Source organism: Pseudomassariella vexata (assembly GCF_002105095.1).
Source record: "Pseudomassariella vexata strain CBS 129021 chromosome Unknown BCR38scaffold_6, whole genome shotgun sequence".
NCBI classification, from domain to species: Eukaryota; Fungi; Ascomycota; class Sordariomycetes; order Amphisphaeriales; family Pseudomassariaceae; genus Pseudomassariella; species Pseudomassariella vexata.
Window position 1 is genome coordinate 1,213,355 of NW_024467961.1, and position 19,194 is coordinate 1,232,548.

General features: G+C 50.0%; 6 protein-coding genes across 6 annotated transcripts; 1 reads left to right on the forward strand and 5 right to left on the reverse strand.

Annotated features, from left to right (window-relative positions):
- Positions 1–2,446, reverse strand: BCR38DRAFT_465655 (uncharacterized protein). Its single transcript, XM_040862708.1, has 8 exons — positions 2,144–2,446; positions 1,829–2,097; positions 1,686–1,740; positions 980–1,480; positions 909–941; positions 655–876; positions 470–617; positions 1–395 (listed from the first exon to the last, which is right to left on the reverse strand). The coding sequence occupies exons 1-8, from the start codon at positions 2,163–2,165 to the stop codon at positions 35–37; spliced, it is 1,611 nt and encodes a 536-aa protein (XP_040716260.1). The 5' UTR covers positions 2,166–2,446; the 3' UTR covers positions 1–34.
- A 544-nt stretch (positions 2,447–2,990) lies between these two features.
- BCR38DRAFT_408852 (uncharacterized protein) lies at positions 2,991–7,082 on the reverse strand (the record flags this gene model as incomplete). The annotated part of the gene is made up of 4 exons (XM_040858312.1): positions 2,991–3,200; positions 3,262–3,701; positions 3,780–3,882; positions 4,170–7,082. 4 exons carry the CDS (start codon positions 7,080–7,082, stop codon positions 2,991–2,993), a joined length of 3,666 nt encoding a protein of 1,221 aa, XP_040716261.1.
- A 1,432-nt stretch (positions 7,083–8,514) lies between these two features.
- On the reverse strand, positions 8,515–8,964 carry BCR38DRAFT_408853 (uncharacterized protein; the record flags this gene model as incomplete). The annotated part of the gene is made up of 1 exon (XM_040858313.1): positions 8,515–8,964. The coding sequence occupies one exon, from the start codon at positions 8,962–8,964 to the stop codon at positions 8,515–8,517; it is 450 nt and encodes a 149-aa protein (XP_040716262.1).
- Positions 8,965–11,105: 2,141 nt separating this feature from the next.
- On the reverse strand, positions 11,106–11,420 carry BCR38DRAFT_342280 (uncharacterized protein; the record flags this gene model as incomplete). The annotated part of the gene is made up of 1 exon (XM_040855931.1): positions 11,106–11,420. One exon carries the CDS (start codon positions 11,418–11,420, stop codon positions 11,106–11,108), a length of 315 nt encoding a protein of 104 aa, XP_040716263.1.
- Positions 11,421–12,627: 1,207 nt separating this feature from the next.
- Positions 12,628–13,431, reverse strand: BCR38DRAFT_191741 (uncharacterized protein). Its single transcript, XM_040854010.1, has 2 exons — positions 13,090–13,431; positions 12,628–12,829 (listed from the first exon to the last, which is right to left on the reverse strand). The coding sequence occupies exons 1-2, from the start codon at positions 13,330–13,332 to the stop codon at positions 12,743–12,745; spliced, it is 330 nt and encodes a 109-aa protein (XP_040716264.1). The 5' UTR covers positions 13,333–13,431; the 3' UTR covers positions 12,628–12,742.
- An 89-nt stretch (positions 13,432–13,520) lies between these two features.
- BCR38DRAFT_431901 (uncharacterized protein) lies at positions 13,521–14,358 on the forward strand. The gene has a single exon (XM_040860135.1). The coding sequence runs from the start codon at positions 13,531–13,533 to the stop codon at positions 13,942–13,944; it is 414 nt and encodes a 137-aa protein (XP_040716265.1). The 5' UTR covers positions 13,521–13,530; the 3' UTR covers positions 13,945–14,358.
- The last annotated feature ends 4,836 nt before the right edge of the window (positions 14,359–19,194 follow it).

Here is a 19,194-nt window from a genome sequence, read left to right on the forward strand (position 1 = left end):
GTCCCTACCCAAACACCTCCATCATGAAATGATATTAAACACATGTTCCTTCAGCCCGTCCCCTATCTGTCAATAACCGACACCGATCTGCCAAGATCTCACCTATCAATGGCATCCCGCAAAAAAACACCCCAACCTCGAGACTGTCATGGTCGCCTGGTGCTTCTGAATTCTTATCACTCACTCCCTGTCGACTAGCTCGAAACTTTTTCATCTCCCCATAGTATACATCAAGGATCCGCACAAAGTCTGATCTCCCAAAGCGCATCGGGTTAAGTAACCCCGTCAGGGGCGATGCAGGGTGCGCATGGGTGCGGTGCGTTTCGAGCAGCCAGCAGTAGACGTGCGTAGCGATACCCTTGCGCTTCTGCGTGACGTAGGTATGAAGCCTGATGCTAGATGCGTCTGGTTTTCGTGGCCGCGGTGCCAATCCTGGCTCCGAGGCACGGCGTTGAGAAGGTCAGAGAACCAGAGAAGGGGGTTGCGGTCGCGGACCATCCAGTGGAAATCGACGCTGCGGTAGCCTGGGGCGAAGGTGCGTTCGGGTGTGGGAGATGAGGCGGAGGTGGTGTTTGATTGCGACTGGGGTTCTGATTGGAAACCAGGGGTTTCAACGGCTAGACTTTTGGTGATCTGAAATTTGTACGGGGTTACTCCCGACTGCCACCTGCCCGATTTCCGTCTTCACGGGCATGTCCAACTCCGAGGCGCACCCGAAGCCGACAGTCCCTGGACCACCATGGGCCCTGTTATCCCGCGCCTGCAAATCCGCGAGGATACCGGGAAAGGGGGTGACGCCAATCCCAGTGCCAACAACAATGGCATGCGAAAAGTCGTTGAAACGCTGCGCAGGGGCGCCAAAGGGTCCATTAATACCTGTTTCGATTTCCTTATCCCCGTATCGCCACCCAGGAACCTCAGCTTTGATGTCCAGTTCCTATCTGTATTGATATGCAACCGCGTCTCATTGCCCACGCACGAGGACACGGTAAGGGATGCCACTGAAACAAGCTTAACTTAGGCACTTGCAAAAAGACGTACTGCCCAGCTTCGTACTTCAATACGCGCTCACTGGGGACGGTGGCTTTGATCTCAACCGCCTCGATATCCAGCACGCGCAGGGCAGCAGGGATACGGTGAAAGCCCATCGCTACGCGCACGACTCGCTCAACTAGAACGAGAAGCGTGGGGAAGGCAAGAAAGTAACCCAGCAAAGGCCGCTGCAGAAACTGTGCCGTGCCATGCGCCAAGCGGAGGCCGATGATGGGATACATTAGTAAATGTCCCAACTGAAAAACCTCGTAGTTCCACTGTCGTACCTGGGGCACGCTGAGGAGACTCGATAAATAGAACAGACCAAGAGCAATCAGCCCCGTGAGGCCCAGGACGGCGGCTACGGGCTCTTGGTTGATGGGCTGGCTGTCCCAGTAGAAGGAGCCCGTTAGGCGGCCGATGGCATGCAGGGTGGCGAAGAGGAGGGCTGCGATGGAGATATGGATGTGGAATGATTGGGACGATCAGTTGATGAAGAAGCGGGAGATGTGGTAGGAGCGGCGTAAGAAGGTAGAGAAGTACGTATTCAAAAGTCAGTGGTGTTATCACACGTTTTCCTCGACTAACCCCCTACACTGCAACTCACGCATCTCTCTTAGTCGTGCAAACATTAAGGACTTACCTAGACATACTCAAAACCAAAAAGAACATCGTCGGATACAGCGCCCCCGCACAAGTCTTCACCATCTCCACCCCCATCCAAACGCGTCCCGATATATTGTCTCCGTAATATACTTCACCATTTGCCAGACCCCAACGCGAGCTGAGTCCCCACAACAATTCCCATGAACAAAATCTCCGGCTCGTATACCGCCCAGTAAGCCCTCATTCGCCTCCACACGCTTAACGACTTGATATAGTTCTTTGCATTCTCCTCTTCTTCAAAATCCTGCTTCAGGAAGGGGATCTTCCACGCTTTAACCCGCTCCGCGAACTCGGCCCGCGGGATACAGCGCTTATCGTCGCCATTGCCGATGATGGATCGCAGAAAGGGGTGTCGCGCCTCGTCCTCTTTGGTGTCGTGATGTTGATTGTGCGGTTGGGCTTGTGGCGCGATTTCGTCATGTACCAGGTCGAGTTATTGCTCGACTTCGCTGTATTGGATAAGCCATCGTTGTTTTTGTCTACGCAATCGAGGAAGGAGTTTATTTCTTCTTTGTCTAAATGGACACAGTCGGCCATTGACTGATTTGGTGTGGTCCAATGCTTTCGCAGAGCTGCAGTTCTTCAACCCTGTTACTTGGTGGCATTTGTGCTATATATGGAAACTCATGGGCTCTGCCAATTGTCATCATCGCGCCCAGTCGTGTTCATTCGAGAGACTAGGCTGGAGGCTACGCTAAGATTACTGATATTATTTGCGTCATCACCAAGACCTTGGGAGGTGAGGCTACGCTGGGCCAAGCAGCATGGTATGAAACTTGATCTCAATTTATCGCCTTGCTTCACGGCAGTCGTCTTCCGGTTAGTGGTCCGAACGAGACGATACCAAACGAAGTTACCTGCTTTAGGCTTCAATCGTGCAGTGGGAGAGCGACGCTGAAAATCCGGAATGAGCATGGCGCCGTGGAATTGGAGCGTTGGCATGTGATGACGATGGATTCTAGCGTAGAAACTAGACAAATGTCGTCCATAACGTACTGATACATGTGACGTTGCCATAACTCGGAGAAAACGAGTCTTCTGAGTTTTCAGCGATTGCGGGCTTTGCCGACGATGCTGATGATCGGGTTCGAAATTGTGTATGAGTGGACACTCGAGCTCCTTTCCACGTATGAGTTCGCCAATTCTTTACAGTTTCATCTCATGAACTAATCAATTTTTTGCATTCAACGAACGATGATGTCATCGCAATTTAGGACTGAGTTCTAACGCCCTGGGCAAAGGCTAACGTGCGAAACTTCCCTACGTCAACACCGAATCTGAAGAAACTACGCCTAGGCTCTAGCCTTAGCGAGTCTTGCCTTAGTCGTATCCACAACTTCCTGCTCATTGTAGATGCCAGTAACACTCGGATGCTGAGCGACCACCTTGGCCCACTTGTCGAAGTTGGGAGCCTGTTCAGCCAGATCACTCAGGAGAGTCTGGGACAGCAGGCCGTGCTTAGGGAATGTGTAGAGCCGGATGATGAACGACCCGATCAAGACCTGATGCCACAATCAATATCAAGAGAAAGATAGGAACTATGATAAAACAATTTGTACTAACCTCAGCCAACGTCAGCTTTTCACTTCCCCCAAAGAAAGGCGCCGCATCCTTCAGCAGCGGCTCGACCTCCTTCGCAATAACATTCACATACTCCTTCATAAATGCATTAACCTCCTCATCCGACTTGGCCGAGTACACCTTGACGAAGCTAGCATGGGGCTTGGAGAAGTAGGTGTCAACGAAGAAGCCGATCCTGGCACGAGTGAGGGGCCCCTTGGGATCCGTCGACGCGGGGAGAAGACTGGAGGGAAAGACGTCGGCTAAGAAGGTGGAAACGATGGCCGACTCAGTGATGATTTCGCCCCTGTACTCGAGCGAGGGCACGAGGCCGCGCGGGTTGACTCGCAGGTACTCCTGCGTGCGCGGAACGGTCAGGTCGATGATTTCTTCCTCGAAGGGAACTTGGAGCTCGCTGAGGGCGATGTGAACTCGGTGGGCCCCTGGGTGTTTGTGTTAGTACGTGATACGTAATACATTGCATAGTAAGTGGGTAGGGAGGGGCGTTTGGGGTCACATACAAGGGCACAAGTGGTTGGTGTAGAGCTTGATCTTGGGGGAAGCTGCCATCTTGATGCTGTTTACCGATTTTAGGATTGATTGAGACAAGTTACGAATTCCCATCTACAGGTTCTTTAATAGTCGAAAACGTCAATTGAGCTTTGAGAGCGGGGGTGGTCGTCTTATACTCGATGGGATGAAGTTACGATTTATAAGCGGGGTGGTCGTCTTATACCCGATGGGATGAAGTTGCGATTTATAAGCAGGGTTGATTGCGACATCTGGACTCTGTGCGGAGAGTCGGACATCTCGGACATGATCATTAGTAAGGACGGATGAAATCAAGGCACCACATTCTCCAACCTTGCCTAACCCTGCCATTTGACCCTTTTGTCGCGAAACAGACTCACCATGCCCATAGGCAGCAGGCCTGCGTCCACAATCTTCAACCCACCAAACCGCTCTATCATTTCGGGCCCGTACAGCATCGTTACCCACCGCCAGTATGGCTCCATGCTGTCCCAATTCTCCCGGATCCCGCTTGCATTGCTCTGCTGACCCAAGCTCGAAAGGCCGTTTGCGATTCCGTCGGAAATCTCCAAGCTCTCCTCCTCCGGCTGTTGCAGCAGTTGCTGATAAACATCGTGCAGCTCGTTATCAAAGCCAAACTGAAACTCCTCGCGCCAGCGCGTGAACTCCTGAAAACTCATGAACGTGTCCCTGTCATGCTGCTCCACGGGCTCCCAGTCCGGATCCTCAAGTGCGTATCGTTCATCTTTGGTGTCACCCTTCTCAAAGGCCGTCTTGGCGGGGCCATATCGCTCCATCTCTGCCTCTTCAAAGGCGTCCAGGAGTTGTGAGGGGTCTCTGATGACGCTGTCCCGGATCTGCAGCGTGGAGATGAAGGGACTTCGGAGGTCAAGACCACCCAGCTCCACGGGGAAGAAAAGATAGGCGTCGGGGATATTACTGACCCCGAAACGCTGCCCCAGCACGGATTTAATATACTCGACGACGTTGTTGGCATTACCACCGGCATGAGAACGCAAGTTGGACCCCTCCTTGAAGATCTCGCGCTGGATCCGCGAGTGCGTGGCAAGCATCTGGTCGACTTGATTGCGCCCGAAACAGTTGGCCGGCTTGCCGAAATTAGACGCAAAGAACGTGGCAGCGTAAGTGTTCCAAGTTTGGATGAAGGCGAAGATGCTATTCTGTTTACCGTGCAACTGCTTTCGAAGTTCCTCGATATGAGAGTCTACCATCTTTTGGTTGATCTCAAAGCGACCAGACTCGGGTGAGAGCTGCAAGAAGCCCCAGCAAATCGGGCCGTTGGGAAGACTGGCATCAATTGATAGAGAGACGTTGGGATCGCCAGAAATGCGAACTGTTCCGGTCTTGGATGGGTTCAAGTCGGTTCCCGTTACTGTGGCAAAGTCTTGGATGGCCTTCCAAGCTGTGACCGCGATTTTGTGGTTGGGGGACCAGAACCAGAATTCGTCGTGGAGACGGTACAGCAAGCTGCCAGTGGTGGACTGATTGATGGAAAAGTCCAGGCAGAAAAGGACGACCTCACCAAAGACTTCGCTCAATGCATGATTAGCTGGGACACCACGGCGACGGGTGCGCGCCGGGTTTGCATCTTCGTCTTCACCAACAAATCTCAGGGGTGCCTCGAGAAACTTGACAAAAAACTCCAGCCACGTGGCAGACACCCCTAGAAACGACAAGACTGTTCGAAGCGTGGCATGAGGCAGCAACGAGTTCCAACTGTCAAACACAGACCGAAATACGGTGATCTCGCCGTGGATTCTGGTGTTGATTGCAATTTCGGCTGAGAGCAGGTGTAGCAGACGCTGCTTCGCCTCCATCGGCTTCTTGGTCGTCGTTGAATCATCTGACTCTATGTCTGACTCGGATTCTTCTGGGTGTGCATCAGACGGAACTTTTCTGTATCTCTTGGCACCTCCCCTTGAAATAAAACGGGATGAAAAGCTGTTCATTGCAGGCTGGGCGGCCATGGCCCTCCTTGGTATCTGATTCGTCTGGACCTGACACGCTTCCACTATCTCAGCTTCTTCTTCTCCATCTAGAGCCTCAACGGTTTGACACTCCGAGTCCAGTAGATGAGCCACGAAGTAATTCTTGCGGTACATGCTCCGTCTCGTGTGTTGGACGCTGGGTTTGGTCTCCATGGGTCCGAGATAGTAGCCAAGTCTCTTCCTATCGATGTTGGGAACATCACTCCGCACGTCAATCCAGGGGCCCGGCAATTTTCTGAAGCGCCTGAAAGCCCCCTTCAGAAAAACCGACCATTTCACGCCGATGTGCTGAAGGAAAATGGCCTGGAGAAGGTCCTCGTGCATGTGGATGTTGTATCCGCCGCTAATCTTGCGCCGCTGTTCTACCGGAACACTCTCACCCCACGACCACTTAGCCAAGCCAGTGATCCTCATGTTGAGAACATCTGAAACCTCAGTCAACATCACCTGGCTGGTCTTGAAGTTCTTAAGCACCTCCCGCTTCTCGTCTGACAGCAGTTCAGAATCTAGAAGCCCCTGAATGACCCAGTTCAGACTGGATGGAGTGAACTGATTGGGCGAAGACATCTCCATCTCAAAACTAGCAATCTCGTCGGCGAGCTGCTTCGACGCTTTTGCTTTTGGCTTGGTCTGTCCCTTTCCGTCTTGAAATAGTTGTGCCAGGTATTCTTCGAGCTTTTGGACGTCCACAATTGCGGGCTCGAAGACGCTACGTTCCCACTCTAGCCTCGACTCGAGTTTCCTCTTGCTAGGAACATACTCGGCACTCTCATCTGAGTTTCCAGCGTGCGATCCGAACTCTTCAGTGGAGAGCCACTCTGTTACCAACTGGGCATAGAGTGAGGCGTATTCAAACCTCAAAGACTGTGTCTCCAGATGACGAAGCAATGAATTCTCCCAGGCATCAAACGTCTTTGTCGACACGGACGGATCATAGCGGGCCTGGGCCAGGAAAGAATCAAGATTTTTCAGCTCGATCTCGACATCGGGCGTTTTGGTGTGGCCCCGGATTACCTTGCCCGTCTTGTCCGTCTTGACGGCGAAACAAGCCTTGACGCCATCACAGAGGATCGTGAGCCGATTGATGCGATCATTCTCCGAATGCAGCCTAGCAACGATGTCCGTCTTCCTGTCGACGAACTCGGTACGCCGCTTGGACAGCTCTTCGAGTTTGGTCGTGGTGATCTCACGGAGTGTCTCCGACAAGATATTGCCACTGGATGATGATAGTGGTGACATGCTGGATGATGCTCCTCCGTGTGGGGACTTGTTGGTGCGGGTCATGAGTACCAGTGTATAAAAGTGAGGTGACAACTGGGCGGATATGAAGGAGGGAAGGTGGGAGTTCTATGATATTGGCGGGGCGGGGTTGTGATATCCTTTTTATACGTGTCGAAGGTGGGGAACAGGCTTCTGCTTTGTCTAACCTTCGTCAATACTGTCGGCTGGGTTTAAGGTATAATCTGGACGAACAACCAAGAACCCCTCGATATACGGTTGACTGTAGGGGTCATCAAGTGCAGTGCTTGTGGAGGCGCTGGCGCTGGCGCATGTTTTTCCCATATAAGCACAAGGTCGTCATACTTGGCTTATCATGTGACGAAGAGCTTATTGAAGATGACAGTGTAGGTGATATATTGAGGCAAGTATGCATTTAATAATTACCAGAAGCGCAAGTGCAACCCGGTAAAATTGCAACCCGCGTCTGAACTGTGGATGCTACCACTATTTTGACACTTCGCAGGCATAATGTCTTCGGAATACGGCGTTGAAGTCATAGAACTCATGTTGTTGTTAGTGGGCTTCAGAAACAGTTTCGTTGAATTCGCCTAGGTGAGTATTTTCTGGACATTTTACGAAGAATCAGCCTGGGAGGTTTGAGCTACATACAATTTTATGTCCCCAGGGTTACTATATGAAATCATGGTAGCTCGCTCGCCGCTCGGAGGGTTGGGCTGGGTTCTTTAGCCTCCGACCTAGAACCGCCGGGAGCTCTGACATTTCAGCCCGCTGAACTGCTAGCTCGCTCGGGTGGGCTTCTGCTAATATTTCTGTCGGTCCATGGGGTGTTCCATCTTCCTTAACTGGTAGCTCGGACAATTCAGAACCCTGAGTCGGTAGCTCGGGCTTGGTATACTTATGGTGTTGCGCCTCTGATGTCTGTTCATGATCAGGCGAGCTGGTCGTTGGTTTATTGGATGCCCTTTGCTTTCCAAGCCACCACAGAGCTAATTTTACCACTACAGCACCCCAATTAATCCCACTGCAAACAACGCAATTAACCACCTGAAATCCCTGTGGTCGTGGCTGCGGACCACTGGCTAGAGGCAAGCGTCGTCGTCGTGAAGACAGGCCGAGTCAATTTGAGGGCCCTTTCTCCAAGAGCATTTAGTTACACCCTGAGAGACATGATTAGCGCCCATTGCCGTGTGCCGAATTCGTCGCCATTCCTCCGATCGATTGCAATGATGCGACCCTATCGTACATGTATGGCCAACAGCAGCTCGACACGAACATCCCTTGGCGTACTGAGCTGGTTTTCAGTTAGTACTTTGTGATGGAGTTCTGGGGAATCCAGAACCTGAAATTTCGATGTGGAGTAAGATTACGGTCAATATCAGACGTTATTTAAGAATTTGGACATGGGCACTTGAGTAATCATACAATCCAAGTCAGACCTTATTCTCACCGAATCGCCTCCAGCACACCGTCCCCTTTATCTCCCGCTTCTGCACATATGCCACAAAGTGATGATATCAAGGAGAGCGGCTCCGCCAACGCCCAACCCAGTCCCCAGCACAATCTTCTGGTCTCTTGTCAAGGGATGGGCCTCGTCGTCGTCATCATCAGTGGTGGTAGGAGTCGCGGCCGCTGGCGTCGTAGTTGGGAGACCGCTTGGCGCACCAGCAGGATTGCGTGTGTTTGCTGCTTCTCCCAGCGCCGTGCCGTTGGCGGCGGTGGTTGGCCAGAAGGTCGGATCCCAGGCCGGCCATCTGTCCGCATCGGAGCAGGATGTAGTTTTCGAACTAGGTACCGGTGTAAATGAAGGCGATACATTCGGGGAAACCGGAATCGTAGCTAGATGATCTTGAGGGCGGTTGTTATTATCATTGCCTCCATTAGATTCGTTACAGAACAGGATTGGGCTTCTTCTCCCTTTGGCCATTTCAATTTACCAGCATCCCGTCCGTGGGCCATAGAGTCGCGGGCCCCCGTATGCCAGTCTTCTGAGTTGAAGTATTTTGGTTGGGACCCACTGGTCCGAGGCACCTTCGCCCACGCCCGTGATGACGCATCCTACAGCCCTTAGCCCGGTATTTACGTGACATGCTTCGCCCTCTGGGCACACGAGGGGTAGCCCTCAAATTTATGCCCGTTAGTACCTGAACTTGGCAATAAACAGCAGGCTTGTGGACTCTGGAAAGAATAAAGGGTTGGGAGGTACCAGCTTCTCCAGAGTAATAACCGCAAGATTGGCAAGCCTAGTCTGTTCCTGTCAGGCTTCTAAGTCGATCGCGAGTGTGACTGTTTGGGAAGGATGTCGGTCTTTGCTAGTCGTGAAACCATCTTAGTAGCTGCTGGCAATGCCGCCCCAACCATGGAAGATATGAATACACTCGTGAGCAGCCATCCGATTAAAGGGTCCATCCCGAGATAGCCAGGTGTTGTGGAGCTTCATACAGGGGGCAGGGATTATCTATGAGGAAATATAAGCACTACAACTGTTTTGAGTGCGGCCTTTTATCCACCAGTTGGGCGTAGGTTTGACGAGCCGGAGGTGCAGCTCTCAGTTATCACATTATTCTAATATGTACCGCTGTGGATAGGTCGATATCACAGTAGCACCGGAAGCGCTCAGTTTTTATTACGCTGTGTGATGAGGACCCAAATATCATTTCACGTATCGATGTAGTACATAGATGGCGGCCGAGGTAAGAAAACACCTACGTATATTTTAAGAGAAAGAACGAATTCCTTACCTCTGTATTTTAACAGATTTGATACTACACCACTTATGAATATCGTAGTTTCCAGTCAAACTATCAACCCACAGCCTTCTCCCCCATCACTTCCTTCCTCGCAATACTCGTCTGTTATACAATGCTCCGACACAGCTCCTCATGGGGCTTGATCTCGAGAAATTCCAACACAGCAACAGGGACCTCAGTTCCACCCGTGATCCAGTTCCGCAACTCCACCGCGACCAGCGAGTATAGCCCGTAGTGATTCAAAGGCCTCGAAGCCTCGATTTCGTACACCGACACTCGCAGAAAGCTTTATACATTTTCTAAGACGGCACCTATCACAAGAACCTCCGCCTCTTTCATGTTGTTCGCCTTCTTCGAGAGCTGCCTTGCTCTTAGCATCACCGCCGATCCACCCTGCGGAGTCTTTACACCCTTTAAGCTTTAACCAAGGTCAAGCACCACAAATGCGAAGGAGGTCCATTCTTCCACAGAGCTTGCTCCTTTTTGCTGCCGCCAGCCAGCCTGACGAGCCATGTTAAGACATTCCCGCCCTTATCCTCTCTGAAAGGATGAACCACAGACGCTCTGGCATCTTCTAACCATGTAGAGGCTATCAAGTGACCCGGGCTTTCCAATTTGCAGCTTCAGAGGCCGCCCTTCCTAAAAATTGTTTTGCATATCTGGCGTGAGCATTCCTACCATGGATGATACGACGTTACTAACCTGCTAATCTTTCACGTAGCGTGGATTCATTACCACGCCGTTTCGCTCTATGAAGTCGAATTTGGTTTCAACTGTGGCACCTCGGAGAAAAGTTGGCGATTCACATCAGTAATGAGCTTTGTCATGTCTTCACTATTGAGTATCCTGCCGGGGTCTAAGTCGAGATGAACGATGGAGAGCCGACATTATTTAGTCGGAGGGATGCGAAGAATCCGTTAACGAGGTTCAGGTCCGGATTCATCGATTTCAGTGCAGCACCCAGCGTGACCATGAGGACTTTGCTGGTAATATATTTCAGCACAGACGAACGTGATCCCGAGATGACTGCGCAAGCTTATCGTGGATATGGTTGCATAACCTTAAGGGTGATCAAGTTGGCTTGCAGAATTTGGGTTGTCCTTGCGAGCGATTGGTTAGAGATACTATCGACTATAATGACTGAGCGGGAGACTGTCATGGAATTGATAGACTCGAAACCTGGTCTTCGCCTAATGTACTTCCGTATTAGGTAGGTCCCATATCACAAAATCCAGGCCTGTGAATCCTGTCTATTTTAACAACGAGTCCCAACCTGATTCGTACAGGAGAGGGCCGTCTTGGCGATCAGGTTCCTTCCCTATCCGCGATCAAAGATGCCGAAGATATTTGTGTAAACACGCTTTTTCTTCATAAGCTCCTCCAGAACTAGGCTACCATCAGGTTTGAGAAGTTTGCGAATATTCGTCATGGTATGGCTTATTCTCTCTGTAGAGTGTGGCGCATTGGCCGCGATGATGCAGTCTTGTGACTCGAGTTCAAAGCCCTGCTCGTCTGGATCCCATTCGATATTCGGTCGCCTGTACTTCTCATGGTCACCCCATAGAGCCGTTTTCTCCTGCAAGATCTCAAAGAAACCAGTGTCCGCAAAGTCGTAATTAAGGAACCTATACATGCTTTCAGTAATTCACCCCCTAGAGCATTCAAGATTGCCCTCCCCGTTCCTGAGAGCTGGAGATACCATTTGCAGGGCCACTGGATGCTGAGCATGCGCTCTCAATTATCATTGCTCCACCGTGAAGGTTGAAGAATTACAACAATCGGCCTGCGAGCATAGAATGCCCACTTCGAAATTTGTTGACGCATTCAGTGACGGGGCTGGATGATAGAAAGCGTCATGATTGAATCTTGGCGCCGGAATGGGAATCCAAGCATCTCATCCCCGAGAGCACATCTCCCACAGTTTCTCTGGGTTCAAGGCTCTAACCGCAAAATTTCCACTCGGGTTTATGGCTGCGATTGGGAACATCTTCTCCTTTTCCGTTGACTTGCCTATTTCCATCATTATCAGAGAGGGCACACCAGAAGTGCTTAAATGCGTATGCGTAAACGATGTTGTAGGCGAGGAAAGGAGTATGAGCAATTCAGCGGAGTTCCAGGGCTCAGATACAACACAATTAACATCAATCTACCCAGGCCGATATCATCAATGGGTAGTTTACTGTAGTCAAGTTGCCATGGCCATGTTACTGTTCACATCCTTACGAGATATGTCCAAAAACAATAGACCACCCGCCTCATAACTAATCGATATGTAAAAGTAATAGGTGAAAGGTAACACAATGATTCCAACCTCTAGCACACGATCGCTGCAATCCGTGCAATACTGTGCGACACAGACTGGCTGCCTAGGCATCTTATTGTAGGTAGACTAAGAGCGGGAGTACCCGTCATTTCAAATATCCTGAATTGCCCAAAAATACGTAGGCATTCAAGTTCTATAATATCTTAGCTGTAAGCCGCGACCAAGGAGAACCCAGAACTGAGGCAAGACGGCCACCGCAGGAAAGTCATTTGACCAGGCACATACATGTCTGCAAGTAGAATAGTATGACATGGTGAAAACAGGCGTGAATAACTGTGCGAATGGAACTCTACGAAATTTGTAACAGTTTGAGTTCAACGAATAGGACCATCAACGGTTGGATAAATGTCATGCGACTTACTCCTTTGTGATGTGCATAGCCCACTTTTATATAGGTCGAAGTAGGATAAATGCAACCCAAATATTCCCAATCAGACGACACCTGCTTACTGATCTGCTGAGGATATTTCAATACTGCAACCCAAGTGGGAGCGAAGCATGCAACAAGAAGGCACAGCCCATTTAGAAAATTGTGCTATATTCACCGGTTACGGATAGCTCATTGATAAGCAATCACGGATTGTGTAAGGCCAAGGACGTAACTCGATTTGCCCACCCACAAGAACACGGAATCAAGACACAGCCTTTTGCATCATACTGTCAACAGCGCCAGAAATCCTCCAAACTATCGGCCCATCTCGAGGAATAACATGTCCCTGCTTATGAGCGACCAACGATGTCAGCCTTCCCTCGCATAGCTTCGATAACACAACAGATGATGCCACATGGATGTCAGCTTCGTCATAAATATGCAAGATCGGGATGTTGAGTCTGACTCCGCGCCTTCCGCCCATAAAGTGGCTATCCAGGTACGAGTCGGGGACCCCACCATTGGAGAAGAGTAAGCCAGACCGGAAGGGTGCACAGTGGCCATTCTGGTGCGTCAAACGAAGCAGATATGCAGAGAGAACCAATGCACCTTGCGAGAAGCCGATGATTCCGTCAAAGGGACCTTTTTCTTCCGTGGCCTCTTGCTGAAAAAAGGAGGTTCGAAGATGCCTGCGGTGGACTCGGCTGCTTGTTGCGTTTCAATCGGACCATCGAGGAAGTGAAAGGAGAAGTCCTGCTCCCGCTTAAGCTGCTGGCTGACCGGTCCTGAAGATTTATCAATCTGGAGCTGCCGAACTTGAGGTTGAGGGGCTGTGACATACCCAGTTGCCATTCAAGAATCGGTCCGAAGAATCAGCCCATTGATCATGCTTAGGACTGTGAGCGTAGAAACTGCCGAATGAGCAATCGTCTTGTGCTTATCCGCGTGTTACACGTGTTTTTCATACCCACTCTCACTTACACCATGTATATAGCATGTTATACCACGTTCTGTTGCAGAAAAGCGTTTCATCAATAACACCATGTCCATATGTGCGGATACCTTCTCGGCATTTTGAAACTTGTCGTCTTCAAATTATCATTATGCTTAGACTCAACAACGACCGGGTTCCAGCCTGTGGGAGCCACGACTCTCGGTAGTCGTTCCTTGGTAAGGGACAACCATATGGCGGCAACATTCGCATCTGCTCAGGCCTCAGCACCACTGGGCTCGCACATCTGGGCATTTGCAACCTACGTGGAGATTTTACGGGTCATGCGAGCTGTGGTCACGTATTTTAGCTCATGCAAAGTTACAACTGAGGGCGAGGAGACGCTATTGAACACGCAGGTGTATGTTGTCTTGGATCCGAATTGGATGGGGGGACATCAAGTCAGAAAATGTGAGATGCGGGAGGATCATGGCAAAACGTTCTTGACTATTCGTCCTTTGTGGGAGTCCTGATTCCCGGTAAGCAGAGGGTCATCGAGCTCACCTGAGTTGCGTAGGTGGATTCTGACAGCCGTGTCATGTGCAGATGGGATGAAGTGAGTTGGGACTTTGGAGTGGAATTCGTTGGAGTAATCAACTTCGCACCTTAGAGTGGATAAGATGAGGAAGATACACAGTTTGGGAAACTTGAAAGTTTGCCGTATAATTATAGAAAGCCGAGGACTCATACTATAGTGTGGTCTATAACCTAGCTATGGAATAGTAAGGCCCGTATAGCTAAGTTAGTCTTCTATGAGGGGAATCCGGATATTCCTTATAGTAGCGTAACCTTACAACCTTAGTTTACCGTATTAGAGAAACACGGTATCTAGATGATCGAATAGTCGGCCTATAGCCTATTAGAAACCTACAGAGCACGGATGTCACGCTCTGAAGAAAAATATTGTAGGTGAAACAGTGATTCAGACAATCAGACGGAAGCAGCCGGGTGGACTTCGTAGTATTGGGACTATTTCACAACGGCTTGCAAGAGGAAGAACCAGGACTACCAGTGCCACGCCCCACTTATTTCGGATTCGCTTGAGCTCACCAACTTGGCCAGTTTTTCGACGGATTTCAACCTTCAATTAGAATCTACGTAATAACCGCCAACCAAGGCCTGTCTCGAAGACATCTGTAGGCTGTAATTGGCCTGTAAATCGACGTCTTCTAGCTTCTTTTGCGGCATCAGAAAAGCTCTTTTTGGCTACTCTACGTAGTCCTTCATGATACTTGGCGAGAACTCTCTGTGCTTTAGCTACCTCATCTTCAACCTTCCTCTTCACCATCTCTCTACCTTCTGCAACGGATAAAACTCCACCAGATTGAAGATGATAGTTATTCGTAGCGCACCGTTGTTTTGATATACGTTCGGCGTACTTTGTACGACTAAGATCGCGCTTAGTCTGTATAAGCTCGGTCGCATTAACGAGGGACCCTTTAACAAAGCGACTAAGTCGATAGGCTAGATCTGGACTAATACCAAGCTCTGGATCAGTAAGACAGTTCGTAATCTTGCTAACTACTTTATTAATTTGTCGAAAAGTAGTAGGTGTGCCTTCATATGACGAAGATGAAGGGGCTGGTGATGGTGATGGCGTCTTTGGTATACGTTCTTCAATCTCTTGTAGTATTGGATGAGGGTAAAATGGATATATGCCGGTTTTCTTGAAGGCTGACTGGATAGTACTCGCTTTGAAGGTCTTTTTGCGTACATCTTCGATAATTGAGAGGAACTCTAGCTTGGTTATATTGGTACATCCATCCCGTACTAGCTGATCGAGGGACTTCGCATGCCAGTGCTTATATGGCTGAAAAACAACCACATCTAGTGGCTGTAAGAGACGAGTAAGATGGGGGGGCAAGCCGAAGGGTATAATATCGTGGTCGTTGCAGTACTGGATAAACTGCTTCGTATGGTGGCTGCCGTGGCCGTCTAAGATCAATAGTCGCTTTTGACCTTTCTGCGTTTTCTTAGAGTGTTGTTCGAAGTGCATAAGCCACTCGAGAGAGATCTCGTCATTCGAATAGCCTGTATCGACCGGCCGTAGCTTCGTATCTGGATGAAGGTCTTGCGCGTACCACTGAGCCGAGTGGATAGTCCCCGTGAGTATGAGGAAAGCTGGTATTACGTCGCCAGCAGCAGAGATGGCTTCAATAGCTGTCGCTGTCTCTCTATTTTCTGGTAGGCCGAAGTAATGGGCCCTCTTGCGCTTAGTGATGATAAGTTGATCCTTACCAACACCAATCCGGAAGCCAGTCTCGTCCATATTCCAGAGATCAGAGGGATCGATTCCTTCTTCCCGGAGGACTCTCTCAAGCCGTGTAAAATACTCTCGTATAGTGTCGAGGTTTTCAGCAGTCTGGCGGTTTGAATGGAGCTTCCGCTGGGAAGCGTGGAAGTAGCTATGGCGCTTGAGGAAACGTGTAGTCCAGTTTGATCCCACTGTTGGTGGTGGCTGATTTGGTAGAACCTTGACTCTCTCACGTAATATCGTATTTGCAGCGTCGGTAACGAATTCTACGCGAACCGCAAGATTGATCCTATCAAGGCGGTCGATGTAATTACAGAGGGCCTTTTCTTCGGCTTCAGATAGTAGTTTGTTGAGTCCTCCGTGGTTCTTAGTCTTCCCAGCTTGCTTGACGCGGTATCGGAGGGTCTCGCGTTTTACGCCGCTTTCTCGCGCAATCTTGGCAATTTTGGCTTGAGGATGCTCTTGCATGTAGAGGACGGCTTCCTGTAGCTGTGAGTCCATTGCGATTGGAAAAAGCTAATGAATTGACGAAGATAGGATAGGTTGAAGTTGAAAGTGTCGAAAAACTGGCCAAGTTGGTGAGCTCAAGCGAATCCGAAATAAGTGGGGTGTGGCACGGGTACCTATTCAGGCGTGCGGACTGTGCAGCCCCTAGTGTAAAACCTCGCAGTCTAGGGGTGCCAATGCAATTAGTACCATAACTAGCGGAATCTTACAGTGGGCCACAGCGCCTTGTCTATCAAATCCGTTTCCCTGCAATCATTCATAAAATCGAGCCTAATTTTGCCGATTTGCAGAACATCACGACTAAAGCGTGGGTCAGAGACGCAATCTAGATAGCGTGGGTAGAGCTGGATCCGGACGTGTTGTTAAAGTTAATGCGGTCTATGCCTTATAGGATCGCTGTAGTGCGTAGGGCTCATGGCTGATACGCCTATTATTGGAGTATACGCCTGAAGGAAACACTTACAGAAATCCCCAGTTTACTTGAGTGTAAATTGGCCGAAGAATGACCCATGGAGGTCTGGGGTTGTTATACGAAGTGGGGGCCAAATAGTGGGGTAACGGAGAAATTTGTACACAGATTGTGCCAGTAATATCAGTGGAGGGAAATCGCTCGCATTCATGAGGACAGGAATGGGGCTTCTAAGACAGGAAACTCTCGTGGAGTACCGTGTGAATGAGAGCCGCAGGGCTCTAAGAGAACAACAGATGCACGCCACTCTTTTCTATACAGTACTACGACAAGCCTGGTGGCCTCGACGTGCAACTATATCAAATGCCGTTCAAATATGCCAATCCTGTGGAAACCCGGGAACTCATGGCCTCGCCAACTTCCTTCTGGGTTCTCAACGATTCCCAGCATTTCCTAACATAAGGGGTTCCTATCTACGGCTCCTTTTTGTTTCCTCGACTTCGCACGAGCTATCACTTTCTGCTGCGGATATTACAGCTACATACGAACATTGCATTGTAAGGAGGATGAACTTATCAGCAAACTGACTAGGGAATAAGATTCAATATGATACGTCAGGCCGTTGATAAGAATATCGAGTACTTGCGGTGAAGACTGCAAAATACGACCAGGTTGGAACGGGCCTACGTAAGCCCCGTCCAGCTTTCGGTAAAGTCCATCCGATAACATCTTAGAAACCGACCAAGACAGTACGCGTAGCAGGAATCGCGGCGGCGATGATACGACAGGTTGGTCGGCATCTGTAGCACTATGCTAGCTGAGGGGTTTTCCATCTCGCAAACTGTAGCCTCGTAGTTACTGCGACGAAATGATGCAATCGCTGCCACACACGACGTAATCTTCAACGCACCCCGAACGAGATAACGGCAGTTGAAATTGGCAGATCATTACGCCCCTCTTCGTCGCCCCCTGGACCCGGCACCGTGGTTCTGGTTGCACGAATCCACAAAACCCCAACCATTGCGAGCGTGGGGGCACCCGATAGCCTGGTTTCCAAAATCCAGGTTGTATTTGGTGACAAGTAGGTTCATCAGGGAAATAGCTCTGGCGAATAAGCAGCTTTGCAAAGCGAGTTTCAGACGAAACGAACGTAACGTGCGACCATAGCACGCCGGGGATCATGGGAACGACTGTGTTTCCCTCGGGACTATTCCAACCGCCGACCGGAGGATTTGCCGTCCCCCATAAGCACGTCCCGAGCCAACTATACGCACCAATAAACGAGAGCAGCAGGAATGAATGAACTAGGGTGGAAATTGCCCTACAACACCCAACAATTTTGTTTGGTAACGGGGCCGGGGGCAGCTGACAGGCGGAGGAGCATGACAAGGCTGCCACATTGCGAAAAGAAGCCTCACCGGCCACTTACTCGTCGTTCACCGGTCAAGAGCTACCTGCCAAGTCGGGAAGAGGTGACCGGGGAGAAAGTGCAACGCTGTGTGACCGACCAAAACAGAGCTGAAGCGCGTCTTATCGGACCGGCAGTGCATGCATATTTTGGCTGAAGCCTAACGGGCGGGGCCGGCTCGTTTCAAACGACACTGTAGGAATTGGATGATCCGAGGCTTCATGGCCTCATCTTTGGAGTACACCATCATGCCGTCACCATACTTTGGAAGACCCGTCCTGACATTTTGTCAACTGCGTTGGTTACTGTGCACGGAACGGAATTTGGAATTTGGTTCAAGCGTCCAACGGATATTTCCAACGGGTATTTCCAACGGGTATACATTTATCACCTTTGAACTCATGGATGCAGGGTCGTTGCTCAAATTAGATAGTGGCATCGAACACCCTGGAAGTCATTCTTGCGCTCAATCGTTGACCGCCGCAACAAGATGCCGTGTCAATACGTGAAGATTTGGTGTCATCCACGGAATAACTCATGGTCTTCGACATACGATCATGTAAGGAGTTGGAATTTGGTAATCAGGGCCCAGAAACAAGCAGGCACTGATGTGTTTTCTCAGGGCTAAGAAGTATTGATACATACGACAATGAGTCAATGTTCATCATCTATTAGGAACAAAAATTTTTACCGCTCAATTTGGAACTGGGAAGACTGTTGGGGCAGCATGTAAACAAGTAAATGGTGCGAGCCTGTAAGATGGCTGCAGCCATAAGCATCATCTAGCCGAAGGCTTGGAATTTGAAATCTGACAGCTGAGAGCTCTCCATCTGTAGATCGGAAGCCCATAATGTCGCTCCTCGGCCGCGACAATGACTGGATCGTAAACTGACAAGCTTGGATTTACACCTTTTGTGTTGTGGCCGTGTGGCTCAGTTGACGCCGGACGGAGTGGCCATGGCCGATGAGATGCGCCGATACGCGGAGAAGTTCCGGAACATCCCAATACCCAGTGCCGCCGGTTGTCCAAATGCTAGCCGACATAGCCGTTCCTTTATTCAGTGGGCCTCGATCTGGATATTCGACCAAATGGAAAATTTGAATTTGCAGTGACACTTCGAGAGCATTGACTAAGCGATTAGACC